Below are 14,919 nucleotides of genomic sequence, written 5' to 3' on the forward strand. Positions count from 1 at the left end.
CTTAACAGCATTCTTAGCCCTGTGTAAAGAATGGATAACATTAAAACATCGGTGGAGTTTCTCCGCCCTCTAGTGGATGAGTCACAAAAACTTAATGCTTCACCCCCTGGTTCAACATAATTAAAATATTTAGAGAAATACATAATATTTGAGCATCACTTAAAAAAAAAATCATATTGTACTTTATGTGAATATGAATGAAAATAAGAAATTACATACTTATTAACATCTGCATTTCCCATAAGGGTTTGTTTTTAATATCATATTGCACTTTAGTGAACAAAGCAATTAAAACACATTGCAACACTTTTATTCTTTTCAGATCACTCACACACACACACACACACACACACACACACAGACAGAGAGAGAGATACTCACAAACTTGCATTGGTACATAATCTCAGGTCTTCTGGCCTCACACAATAAAGGCTCAGATGTGACCCTGGACCCTGGTCTTAAGCTGCTGGGGTATATTTTTATCAATAGCCAAAAAAACACTGTATGGGTCCAAATTATAGATTTTTGTTGTATGACAAAAATCATTACTATATTAAGTAAATCATGTTCCATGAAGATATTTTGTAAATTTATCTTCCGTAAATATATCAAAACCTAAATTTTGAACTTCATTTGGACAACTTCAAAGGCGATTTTCTCAACATGTGGATTTTTTTTTTTGCACCCTCAGATTCCAGATTTTCAAATAGTTGTATCTCGGCCAAATATTGCCTAATAAGCCATACATCAACAGAAAGCTTATTTATTCAGCTTTCAGATAATGTATAAATCTCAATTTCGAAAAATTGACACTTAAGACTGGTTTTATGGCCCAGGGTCACAAATAATTACAATAATAAAACACACACACACACACACACACACACACACAAATAGCAGCACATATTCAAGTTAACAACATATGGAACAACATATACAAACAAAACAAAACAGTAAACTTCAATAGTCGTTTTTGGTCTAAAATCATACATTTCTTTAGCATTCCCATGTTCTCCATAACCACAATGAGCAATACAGATTTTTTATTTATTTTAGGGATAAATGATAACACATTATCCTCAATTTTGTTTGGATGTGATTGATATGAGCAGTGTTTATATCTGTTATTCATTTGCACAAAGAATATGTGGATCGAGTTTTTAATAGGTGCCACAAAGCACAGACCAGAAAAGGCTTTTCTTTTAACCTGCCAGTGATTTAAGGATGTAAAAAAATTCACAAGCACTTCATTACCTTTGACCTGGAAGTTCTAGCTTCAGAAAAATTCTCCCAGACAGTAAAAGTTTTAGTGAGGACTACAGAAATATGTGAAACAGCATTGTGTATGAAACAAATACTCACCCATTCATTCAGTCTTCCTGAAACAAACACACTTCTCTCTTGCTGCATAATGCAGTTCATACAGGATTAATCCTGTGTACAAATATTCCTGTAGTATTTTTCATGCTCCATTCCAGGTCAAATGTGAACTATTGAGACAAGCAACAGACCTATTGTTAACTGTCTACAATCTTTTTTCTTCTCTTTTTTTTCTTTTTTGTTCTTGTGATGTGTATTTTCTTTCACCTTTAGGCAGCATACAAACTTGAATTGTTTTCACATTCCAGCTGTGCTATTTTTAACTTTTTTTGCATTCCTTATTTGCATCATCTCTCAAGTCATGAGCATTGTTTTAAGTGAAAAATTAAAGTGTTCCATTTATTACACAATCTCAGTTTTAAAACCATTCAGTAAATGTCCACTTAATTCCACATAATTATTAAGTTATGGCTTTGTGAACTGGATGTGTCATTTTTTTCTTTCATACTTTTAGCATTTTTAAATCATGACGAATACTGTTTTTATAATAGCAATAAAAAAAATGTAAATGTTCTTCTTGTGCAAGTCCAATAAATCAAACTCGACAAAAACTAAAAATAATTTTAAATATCTTTTAGTGGTAGCAGTAGTAACAGTAACATTTCTCTGCTACTACTGTATGCCACAGATGAGGCTCTTGTTGTGCCGGCGTCTGCTAGCCCTGAATCTTTCAACATATCATTGAGAAACTACTACTACAGATTCTAGAGATTCTCAGTCCAGACCGTCTCCATACTCTAAGTTTGCTTCTTTTAAAGACAGAGAGAGCTCTGATAGAGAGTCTACTGAGAATCTTTACTGGCAACAGGCCTGAGCATAAAAAAAATGTCAGCATTTTATTCCATTCACTGTCTGTTTCTGAATGCAAGAACACATCTTGAGTGTAATCCCTTTAAAGGGTTAGTTCACCTGAGAATGAAAATTTGTCCATCATCTTCTCACCCTCGAAGCGTCCTAGGTGTATGTGACTTTCAGAATAATCCAATCGAACTTAGGCTCTTCCAAGCCTTTCAATGGGGGTAAGCGGGTGTTTGTTGTCAACAGTTTAGAAGATGTGAAATAAAGATCACGCATCTGTAATAAAACATCCCTCACATAGCTCCGGGATGTGAATAATACTTTAAGCAAAGGAAAACCAGTCTCCTCTTGGCTTATTTCGAAATCTTCCAACTTCTTCCAACAATATTTCACAATACTACAGTTTTTACTAGCATTTGATAAAAAAATGCAACATTAGCAAGCTTAAAAGCTTTCTTTCAAAACCATATAAAAGTGCTGACCCCAGACTCTTAAACAGTATTTTATATTCAAATTTATGTTTATTTTTTGCTGATTTAAGTGTACCATTACATATAGGGATATATATAGCCTATATGTTTTTTTTTTGCTTTTCAAGTAATTTTATTTATGTATTTATTTTCCCAAGAAATAAGTAAAAAATACTGCTCAGGGCAATGTTTTTTGCAGTGGAACAGGCCCCATGATAAAAGAAACTTATTAGAGTTTCTTATTATTTAAACTTATTAAACTTATTATTAGAGTGCTAAACTGAAAGAAAGAACATAAGACCTACTCTTCCTCTAGTGAGCTATTATATTTCACTGTATCCTAGTGCATGTTTCCAAGAGGAATCACCAGTGGACCACTTGGCTGGCATAGTCCTCAGTTGTGGTGACCTGAGGCTGGTTTCCCACATTGGACTGTCTGCTCTGGTTGACTCGGCGCTCCCTGAACCAGCGTCTCTCTTCACGCCTCTTCAATTTCTCCTGCTGCCGCTCACGCTGACGAATAAACTGGTATCTCTGCAGGAAAAGTTCCTTGGCAAAATCATACAACTGCATATCCAGGAAATTGAGTTGCTCAATGCGTCTGCGCATGTCGTCACGCAGCTCCACATTTGCGGCACGCGTGCTGTTGATCTGCGTGAAGGCGGAAATGAACTGCAGACGGAAAGTGCGCTCGAACAGGTACTGTGTCTTGCGCTGGAACTCTGTCAGGCCGTAGAAGGCCATGTTCTTCAAGTTACTCTTGGCACTGGCCAGGAGAATGGGGTTGCGTTCGCTCTCGTTCATGGTGGAGAGGTTGTAGCAGCCCACCAGGCTGAGATCGGCCAGCATGCGCACCTGCCGGTTGTTGGCCAGGTTTGAAGGGCAGTCCATGAACTCGTGCAGGGAGACCCCTGACCAGTCATCTCCGTTATAACAGGTGGGCAGCTCATCCTGTGTGGGCGAGTGGCCGTCACACATGTGAAGGGAAGTCTTCCAGGTGGCACCACGCTGCACATGCTTCCATTCACTCAGGTAACGTGGAACAGGATCTCGCAGCATGGTGATATAGTAGAAGTTCCTGAAATGATAATCACAAAGGAACTTAAAATTATCTTTTTACTTTCTCTTTAGCTACATAGTTTGTGTTTCCCGCTGTAGAACAAAACATGAAAGTTTCTTCTAGTAATGTTAACCACAAGCCTTATCTTACTCATAAAACTGTTTTATGAGTAGAGATTGTGAGCAATAATCTGAAGAATGGAGGTAAACATGGTCAAATGTGTCTTCTAAATGATAAGAACTGTTAAGCAAAAACTAACTTTCCTAATACATTGCCAAAATACAATTTATCAAGCATATAAACTCATATCATTGTGATGTTCGAAGTCCTTATATAGCACCTTATTGGTATTTAATTAATAATTAACATTATAGAACCAATTGTGAAAGTCATAGTAAAAATAATAACAGTCTTATTTTACTCATAAATTGTAAGAAAACATCTTCGGAATAGAGTAAAACATGGTAAATTGAGCTCGCTAAATGACTAAACGTGAATTATTTTTTTGCTAATGTTTCTAATCTACAATTTGTCAAGCATGTAAACTCACCTCCTTGTGATGTCTGAAGTCATTATATAGCAGCTTGCTAAACTACAATTTGTCAAGCATGTAAACTCACATCCTTGTGGTGTTTTAAGTCATTGAATAGCAACTTGTTAGCAATTATGTTGTAGAACTAAAACAAAAGAATCAAGTAATGTCAACCACAGACCTTATTTTACAATAGTAACAACATTAAAAAAAAAACCTTCTCTAAAAACCCACAGGAAATCCTAGAGGGAAAAAATTACTTAAAACGCAAGAGCAAAAACAGTGTGCTTTTTTAGAACAGACAAAGATACAGTCATAGATCTACATTCACAGTCAATTAGATTGTCAACCCTTGTACATTAATCACAACTGTTATCTTTTGTGGTTACATTTGAAAAACACGTGAGGGAACAGATGCCACCAAAGTGTTATTAGCAGCACGCCGATGTGTTAATGAAGAGAGAGGAACCAGGCACAGTCATGGTCCGATGGAGAATAGGACTGAAGCAGGTGGCGACCGCCTCTGTGCTGAGAAGAATAGTGAATGAGGCAGTTCTGATGTCCCCCCAGAGAGGACAGGCGCCTCTCACCTTCTCCGACTCCTGAAGCTTTCAAGGGCTTTGATTGTATAGCGCCTCTGAAGAGAGGTCTGTAGCGGTTTAAAAACTAGCACCAAGCAGTTATAATAATAAATCATGTAACAAAAGTTTACATTACACTTAATTAACATTTGACATGATTGCTAGTCTGATAAAGTGAAATGTTATATAATGAAGGCATGGCCATGTATAAGTTCAATTAAATATTTTCTTGTTAACTAAGAAAAAAGACCACTTTTAAAACCTTTTTAATCATACGTCTCACCACCTCTGAAAAGCCAAGCCAAGCCAATGTTGATTCTGGTTTTATTACAGACTCTCCTTTTCCCCTCTTGCTTGTAAACGCTGATCTGTTTGATGCCAAGCTTTTTTAAGGCAAGCCCATAAAGTTAAAGCCCAAAAAATTAAAAATAAAATGGCAGAGTTGCAGACCTTGGTATGCCAGTAATAAGACCATATCTGATCTTTTTCTGCTTATGGATATGATGACACACTTGGGCAAATTGGTGTACAGTATGTATGCAATTTAAAAAAAAAAAAAAAACATCCTTACCACTCTTAACTATTAATCATTATCATACACTTATCAAAGTGTATTATGGATAAAGTAAATGTGGTTTAATAACATTTGGTTATTTTGTAATAAAAAAAGTTACAGTGTAGCTTTAATACTACAGTAGTTTATGCCATTCAGTCCATGATTTGCAGAATTTAGCAGTTTTATTTTAATACTATTATAGTATTTGTCAATTAATACTATTTGAATGAGCTATTATTTTCAGTGCTATATGTCAGTATCTAATTTAGTAATTTTAAAAGGTTAAACCTGATTAAATCAATTTTAAAAATCTATTTTGACTTCATCTGAGTTTTGAAATATGTATTTAAATCTAAATCATTCCTTCTGTCCCATTTTGTCCTCATTTGTAATAGTCTTTAATCTGAGAAAGTATTCTAAAATATTTATACAGTACTTCAAAATATCTTAGTGGGAATAAATAAAACTACGAAGACTCCGCTGAGGAAGTATATATAGAAAAGTGATGTTCATATTTGTAACTGTGTCAGTGGAAAATCAGTAGCTAGCTTTACATGACGATGATGTTGTGTGGGAGGGGAGACGTATCAAGGTTTAACACACACACGCGCACACACATTTATAGAGGGGTGTCAGGTTGTAGGGTGTGATTAGAGCCCTGCTGGCAGCCGCTGTATCCGGCTCGTCTTTCAGAGTGGGTGGAGTGCAGACACTCTCTCATTAGCCTGTCCCAGGGACACAAATCACATGCAGGAAGTGGTGTCAGAACAAGCCGACTGCAAAAGGGTCATGGTGAGCACCATCAGTGTCAAAGTATATTAGCCTCAAACGGCTCCAGCTCATCCCTTTACCTCAGCCAAGAAAAACCCAGGTGCAATTGTGGTGAGCTGTGCTCATTTCTCTCTGCTCGATAATACTTATTTGAGTCATAGCCCACAACCGTTCCACGAAGCACACATTTCTGCCCACAAAGTGTTACTGAATAACTGGGAAATGTCTTAGAATATACTGTCTGCCTCTCTTGGCTTACAGTAACAGGAACAAATGAATTCAGGGGTTTCCAAACTTTTTAATGCCAATGAGCTCCAAATATGATGGTCACTTACAAAAAGCTCTCTTCCAATAAACATAAAGACAGATATTTACTTTGCAGAAAAAAAAACTTATATTATAGTAGCACTTATGATGTCATTATATTACAGTTAAAATATTAAAATATTGTTACAAATATTAAAATACTATTTCCATTAAAAGTAAAAGTTTATATACAATATATATATATATATATATATATATATATATATATATATATATATATATATATATATATATATATATATATTTCTTAAAAGCAAATCAAAATTGTCAGCAACCATCTACTCCAGTCAAGTGTCACATGATCCTTCAGAAATCATTCTAATGCTGATTTGCTGATCAAATAACATTTCATATCATCAATGAAATAGGGTTGTGCATTTTTTGATAATTAGAAAGATCAGAAGAATAGCATTTATTTGAAACAGAAAACTTTACTGTCGCATTTGAACTGTTTAATGTATCCTTGCTGAATAAAAGTATTATTTAAATAAAAAAATATTTTAAAGGGTAGCGTATGTAAATGTAAAAATATTAAAACATCTTTTCTGGAAGAAAAAAAACGTAATCAGCATGAGGTTGATCTGTTTCGACTGAGCTACTACTTTAAGGAAAGTTTGCAGCAAACAAGCAAAAATAGCTCCAGTGTTCATCTAAAGTAGACCAAGGCAAATGTGTTTAGAGATTACTTGAGGTTTACCAAATGTCTGAAATCATAAGCCCAGTGAAGCTCTTCAAATCCAGGGAGAGCGATCGTGGAGTGGAACAATGTGTCTCAATAACACTCAGCTGTCAACGACTAGAGGCAATATGCCAAACACAGCTCAGCATGGCAGATTTCACAGAGTGCAGTAACTACAGGAAGCATGAAAACAGGTGAAACCAGAGAAATTAAATGTCACAGCGCATTAATAAGTGATTCTTGGACTCCTCTGAGGATTTGCTAATACTAGGCACATTATTTTTAAATCAAAGTCGATCCTTGTGTAATGTGGGAAAAAAATCACGTTTAATATCCCAGTTGTCTCTATAAAGTTCTTAGATGAAAGGAAGTTCACCCAAAATGGAAATCTGTTTAAAATGTATTCATCCTCCGGCCATTCAAGATGCAGATGAGTTTGAGATTTTGAGAAATTTAGCATAACATTTGCTCACTAATGGATCCTCTGCAGTATCCAAACAGCTGATGAATACATCAAACACACAGCTTTTTGCTTTAGAGATGTTACTTGATGGACTGGAGTCGTGTGGATTACTTGTGGATAATTGTGATGTTTAATCAGCTGTTTTGTCTCTCATTCTGACAGCACCCATTCACTGCATAAAATCTATTAGTGAGCAAGTGGTGTATTGCTAAATTTCTTCAAGTCTGTTCTGATGAAGAAATAAAATCAACTTTATCTTGAATGGCCCAAGGATGATGTTTTTTTTGGGGGGGGGGGGGGGTGAACTATTCCTGGAGCATTTCACTTTGCATCTTCTGCTTTATTATGTATGTTCACGTATCGTAATTAACAGATAACTCCATTAAATTTCATGAGTTAAGAAAGACCAACTTCTGAGCCAAATTCTTCTATACTGCTACTCAACTACTTTCAGTAAGGCACAGCACCAAACAGGAACAGAAAGACACTTTCAAATAGCATCATGTTAACTGAAACAGTCCAGACAGAGCTCTCCATTCTCTAGCTACTGTATGTCAGTTTCTGACCCGTGGGTTGTAATACCCTGTAATTTGCCACAATGGCACAATAGCACTCTTCTACTGTCTGTTCAATTACATGCTACCAATGAGACTAATACATGTAGCCAAACTATATGATACTAATAGAAGGTTTAACTTTCTCTTATGACTTGGTGAAGACTTACTAGTAAGAAAAGATCTTGAAAAATCCCAGAATATTTTGATTGAAGTGTTGTGACTGTTTAAGTGGCCTTCTGTGGAGAGATCAGCTAAAAAAGAGAAAAAAAACTATTTGCTGTAAAACTCCTTATAAGAGCCATTTTGTAGCTTCTTACTTTTTCTACTATGGCTCTTTTATTCATCTCCACAGTATCTTCTTTTTCTGCAGTAAAATCTTCTCACCAACTCATATGTGCATGTCTTTTCATATCTCACACCTTGCTGTATCAGATGCTGTGAAGTTCACACAAGTCACACTCACACACACATATGAACATCAGCAGAACACAAAATCACACACACAAACTCCTGTAGGGCCTTCAGTATATTCTATATGGAGGCTTCAAAGAGCCAGACATCCCACCAAAGATCTGGCCATTTTCACTTTTCTCACAGCAGAATTATTGAAAATTAATGCGCACACAAGGTGGTAATACAGCCACAGCTAGCAGACAAGCCATTACACCTTGGGTGTGAATTTAAATCGATGGGGTTTTGCCTCTTTTTGTATAAACATATTCAGAGTTTTAAATGCCACACTCAGACATTAGAGTATAACATGCAGTGTAGGGGGTAACGCATTACAAGTAACTTGAGTTATGTAATCAGATTACTTTTTTCAAGTAACTAGTAAAGTAACGCATTACTTTTTAATTTACAAGAAAATATCTGAGTTAATTTTTCAAAAAATGTTTTCCCATTTATTGAATGACAGGTCTCCTATCCCCATATTGGGAGAAATTGGAAGTACAGAGGTGTTGTGTGTGCTGTGTGGACGTGATATTACCGTAGTTCTAGAAAAAATGTGAATGTGCATTAATTCATCCCACTCGCAAAAAAAAAACAGATTTAGTATTTATCATAATGAATTAAAACAGTAAAATGCAAACTCAGAATAGGACACAAACCTGCAATAATTAAATGTTAAATGACACAAATGTATCTAATCCCATTTTATTAACCAGTGTCTTTGCTGCTGACCTTTGATGATCCAGTTCAACTATACTTAAATGCAAAAATGACTTTAAATAAACAAACAATTGGGTTTCATTGTTTGTTTTTTTATTGCTGAAGAGTACTGAACCTTCTTCTCCTGTAATCTACTGTTCAGACATAAATTTACTTTTCCTTCAGCCTGAGGTTTATTCATTACGGGAAGTTGTGGCCTAGTGGTTAGAGAGATTGACTCCTAACCCTAGGGTTGTGGGTTTGAATCTCGGGCTGGCAATACCACGACTTAGGTGCCCTTGAGCAAGGCATTGAACCCCCAACTGCTCCCCGGGTGCTGCAGCATAAATGGCTGCCCACTGCTCCGGGTGTGTGTTCACAGTGTGTGTGTGTGTGTGCACTTTGGATGGGTTAAAAGCAGAGCATGAATTCTGAGTATGGGTCACCATACTTAGCTGAATGTCATGTCACTTCATTACCCATGGTGTGAAAGGGTGTTTACATTTGTTATAAATAGAACTTCTTATATTAAAAACAATCAAGCCCTGCTCATACTTAAAAAGTAATGCAAAAGTAATGTCACGCATTACTTTCCATAAAAAGTAATCAGATTACTTCAAGTTACTTTCAAGTTTACTTTACTTTTCAAGTTATCAAACCTAAAAAAAAAAAAACTTAGAGTAACTCATAGTTCTTTCATTAATTTAATATTGACAGAAAAAAAATACATAAGAATTATTTTTATAGCCTACACTACCAATATCAAAAATATATATTTTTTATTTTTGTAAAATATAGAAAACAAATTGGGTGCGCTTTCTGCATTGTCAGTCTCCACGAATATCTTCCTAATACCAGTCATTAAAATGAACGAATATCCCTGAGCAGTCATAGCAACAGCTCCATAAGCTTAAACCTGCTCGGGAGCAGGCTTAGTTCATCTAAACAGGATTAGATCGCATCTTTTTAAGCAGAACTGATACTTAAAATCAATCCCAGCCACCACTATTTTATAACAAGTGTATCCTACTGATCTAGGGACGATAATTTAAAATAATAATAATTTAAAAATGTATTTAAAGATAATATGATAATGTTGTGTGGTCTTTAATACTATCAGCCAGTTTTACTCACAGAAATATTTATTCGTCATAATTACTTCATAATTGTATTGAAGTCTTACATGCTATACAGATAATTTACAGTCGTGCATTAATTTGAGTGATGACAGATATTAAGGGAGTGGCTTGATGGAGCGCAGGAGATGCAGATAACATGATCTTGACCCTTAACAAACTTTAATTAATGCTGTCATGTAACAAATCTGTTCAAATATAAAATTAAATGAACTGCTAATTACTAAATTGAAATAAAAATGTAAAGTCTGTACAAATATTAGAAATCATGAATATAAATAATTGGGAATCATGTAAAAAATAAAAATAGTGCACATTTAATTTATTAATTTATGTAGTTTTGTCCGCTTGCTGTTTCCTTATAAAAGTCCAGAAATTTTTTCGTCAGGTTTTTTTTTTAATTATATGATCCCTGCTGAAAAAAAACAGCATCTGTTGGTTAGGTATGTTTTGACACTGAGATGCTGGTTTATGCTGGTCCTTTGCTGGTTTAAGATGGTCCTCTTGCTGGTTTATGCTGTTCCTTTGCCAGCACATGACCAGCATAAACCAGCATCCCAGCGTCAAAACGTACCTAACCAGCATATGCAGTTTTTTCAACAGGGATGTCATTATGTTGCTGTCTTGCCGCCAGCCAATCGCTGCATTACCGATCGTGGTTTCGAGTATCGATACATAACCCTTTTTTAAACAAACCCATGAATGCGCAATTATCTTAGATAACTCAATCCAGCCATATTAATCATCAACAACAGGTGCGAATTAGCCAGATCCTGATTAGCACGATGATTTCATCTTGGATGTGACATTTTATCTCGGATGTATTAAGCGACGTACGAAGAACGGGCCCCAGGCTTGAGACACACGAACATGTAAATGTCCACATCACCTCCATATACAAAGAAAGATTCAAGTTAATCTCGGCTACTTTTCATTTTTGGAAGAAGACATGCTTCTTAAGGAATAAGCAATTGTGATGCCGACGCGGCTTAATGCAGCGGATGAACTCATTCCGATGAGTCATTTATTTTTACTTATTAGTGTTACTGTGATATAAACTTGTATACATTCACTTGTTGAACTTTCCCAAACTTTAATGCCAGACTAAAATATGTAGAGTGCAACATTTTGAAATATGATTCATACGAACTGAAATACGACCTTTCATTGCATCTAAATGTTGTAGGACTCGCCTTCATTTTAGTTCAAATTGTCCGGTGATTTATTAAAGGGCATACTGACCCGCAAAACGCGATTTTTGTTTAGTTCATAATTTTTAACACTGCATTTTTAACTTAAAAGTAACGTAATTTTATTGACATAATTAACTGTAATCAAATTTCATAAATTTAAAATGTAACGCATTATTTTACTGCTACCAGGAAAAGCAATTAGATTACAGTAACGCGTTTCTGTGTAACACGTAAAACCCAACTCTGAAAGTAACTATGTAACATAATTAGTTACTTTTTCAGGGAGTAATGCAATATTGTAATGCATTACTTTTAAAAGTAACTTTCCCCAACACTGATAACATGTATAACTTTATTAGTTTGGAAACTGTTAGAAATCTTAAAATAGTATTAAAAAAAACACTAAATTGTATGGTACTGTATAACCTTTAACTTTACTTTACATCTATTAATTCTATTAATTTGTCAGATGCTAAAGCTTCCCCACTAATTAAAATCTTGACCTTGGTAATGGTAATTTTATTGTTTCCGAAGTACATTTTGTAAAAAATAAAATAAAATAAAAAACATATATATATATATATATATATATATATATAAATATTATATTAAATACATTTACAGCTTGAAAAATACATATTTAAAACATATATTCACAATATGATTATATGAAAGTATTCACAAAATATTCATTCAAACCCTCAAAACACAGATCGCCCAAAGATTTTTAAGCCCATTTTCTATGGACAAAGGCAACTGACACATGCGGTGCAATTCTGACTTCACTAAAGATTTTCGGTTAGGGTGACGTGTCTCTTCAGGCACCCAGGGAAGCTGATGTATTTACAGTGCATAGTGACAGCATTATGATTGAGGCTGAGAATGCACTCAGCACCTCTATTGACTTCTGCCCTTTCCTCATTCAGTTTTCTTCCTGTGTCTCGCAGCCATCAGTTCTCCCGCGAAACCTCAGACCTTTCCTCTAAAGGTTGCTTGATTAATCACGCCTCTGATTTGGTTGTATTTCACACAAATCTGAACTCCCTTCTCCGCTTTTTATCTCTTTTCCTCTGTTCGGCAACCGTCTATCACATATTTCATCACTGTCCCCGTGTCCTGTTCTTTTGCCTTAATTATTGGTATCAGATATGACATTTTGTCTCAGCACAGGGATATTCTCTGTGAAATTAAATTGGACCAACGTCATAGTGGGAGATAAACCTGTGGATAAGAAGGATCTTTCAGTGCTGTCTGAGGAGAAGAACAGAGGCTAATAACAGAAGTTAAACTAAAAGTGATTTGCAATGGAAAAATGTTTTAGCTCAGATTTTTATCAGTAATTAAAGTGTTGCATATGAAGACAAAGTAGCTGGAAAATAAATGTTTTGTCGTTATGTGACAAAACGTGTCTCCATTTTTTCATTGACATCTTTTCTGTCCACCCCTTTGGATTTTAAGTTTTTTTTTCTATTATCTTTGTGTTTTGTCTTGGTTAAATGGTTTAGGGATGTTGGAGATTCATTGTTCATCTAAATGTTGTGTTAAGTAGTCAAAAGCTTTTTATTCTGTAAATATGAGCTTGACTCTAGCGGATCCTCAGTCCAAAACAGTTAGTTTCCTAGCACTCTATCCCTCAGGGCCAGAAACTGCATTACCATCTATACTCAGTACTGAAGTTCCAATGCTGAAGAAAACAGTATGAGGCAAATGAGGGCAGACAAGGTAGAATCAACATGACATGGCAATTGCATCCCATTTGAATTTCATGTGACATATTTCCAAGTGAAACAAGATATGTAACTGCAAAAAAAAGAAGAAAAAAAAAGACTGACTCATATAAAGTTATATGAGGTAGTTGAAGGGGATTGATGACATCAGCCAAAAAGAGTTTTTATTTTTTATGAAAGAATATAAGAGACATTTTTATCTTAACATGCACCACAATCATGCAGAATAGACATGAAAATTATTTTTAGACTTTTAAGGATGATGGTTACAGGAGGAAAGGCAAAGTAATGCATATTAAATAAGTCACTGCACTTAAGATTTCACATTCTACAGTGACATTATAATAGACATGCTGCCCTAACAGCAGAAATAACATTCACAGTCCTCAGTCTGAATATCATTAGTGCTCTTTTAGTAACACAGATAGAAAGGGAACCATATACAAACCTGATTCCAAAGGACACTGTACAGATTGTGAATAAAAACAGAATGCAATGATGTGAAAGTTTCAATATTTTATTCAGAATACGACATAGATGACATATCAAATGTTTAAACTGAGAAATGTATAATTTTAAGGGAAAAATAAGTTGATTTTAAATTCATGGCATCAACACATCTCAAAAAAGCTGGGACAAGGCCATGTTTACCACTGTGTGGCATCCCCTCTTCTTTTATAAAGTCTGTAAACGTCTGGGGACTGAGGAGACAAGTCCTTCAAGTTTAGGAATAGGAATGTTGTCCCATTCTTGTCTAATACGGGCTTCTAGTTGCTCAACTGTCTTATGTCTTCTTTGTCGCATCTTCCTCTTTATGATGCGCCAAATGTTTTCTATGGGTGAAAGATCTTGACTGCAGGCTGGCCATTTCAGTACCCGGATCCTTCTTCTATGCAGCTATGATGTTGTAATTGATGCAGTGTGTGGTCTGGCATTGTCATGTTGGAAAATGCAAGGTCTTCCCTGAAAGAGACAACGTCTGGATGGGAGCATATGATGTTCTAGAACTTGGATATACCTTTCAGCATTGATTGTGCATTTCCAGATGTGTAAGCTGCCCATGCCACACGCACTCATGCAACCCCATACCATCAGAGATTCAGGCTTCTGAACTGAGCGCTGATAACAACTTGGGTTGTCCTTGTCCTCTTTAGTCCAAATGACATGGCATCCCAGTTTTCCAAAAAGAACTTCAAATTTTGATCCGTCTGACCACAGAACAGTTTTCCACTTTGCCACAGTCCATTTTAAATGAGCCTTGGCCCAGAGAAAACGCCTGCGCTTCTGGATCATGTTTAGATATGGCTTCTTTTTTACCTAAAGAGTTTTAGCCAGCAACAGTGAATGGCACGGTGGATTGTGTTCACCGACAATGTTTTCTGGAATTATTCCTGAACCCATATTGTGGTTTCCATTACAGTAGCATTCCTGTATGTTATGCAGTGCCGTCTAACGGCCCGAAGATCACGGGCATCCATTTAGTTTTTCCGGCCTTGACCCTTACGCACAGAGATTTTTGCAGATTCTTTGAATCTTTGGA

General features: G+C 35.7%; 1 protein-coding gene across 1 annotated transcript in view; it reads right to left on the minus strand.

The window, feature by feature from the left end:
- Positions 1–2,790: 2,790 nt before the first annotated feature.
- LOC132152977 (heparan-sulfate 6-O-sulfotransferase 3-B-like) overlaps positions 2,791–14,919 on the minus strand; it is a 47,653-nt gene continuing 35,524 nt past the window's right edge. The window contains exon 2 of the mRNA XM_059562032.1: positions 2,791–3,726. Coding sequence (XP_059418015.1) covers positions 3,012–3,726 — 715 coding nt within the window. The 3' untranslated portion in view covers positions 2,791–3,011. The remainder of the gene's footprint in view (positions 3,727–14,919) is intronic.

This window comes from Carassius carassius, chromosome 11, assembly GCF_963082965.1.
Source record: "Carassius carassius chromosome 11, fCarCar2.1, whole genome shotgun sequence".
Classification (NCBI taxonomy): domain Eukaryota; kingdom Metazoa; phylum Chordata; class Actinopteri; order Cypriniformes; family Cyprinidae; genus Carassius; species Carassius carassius.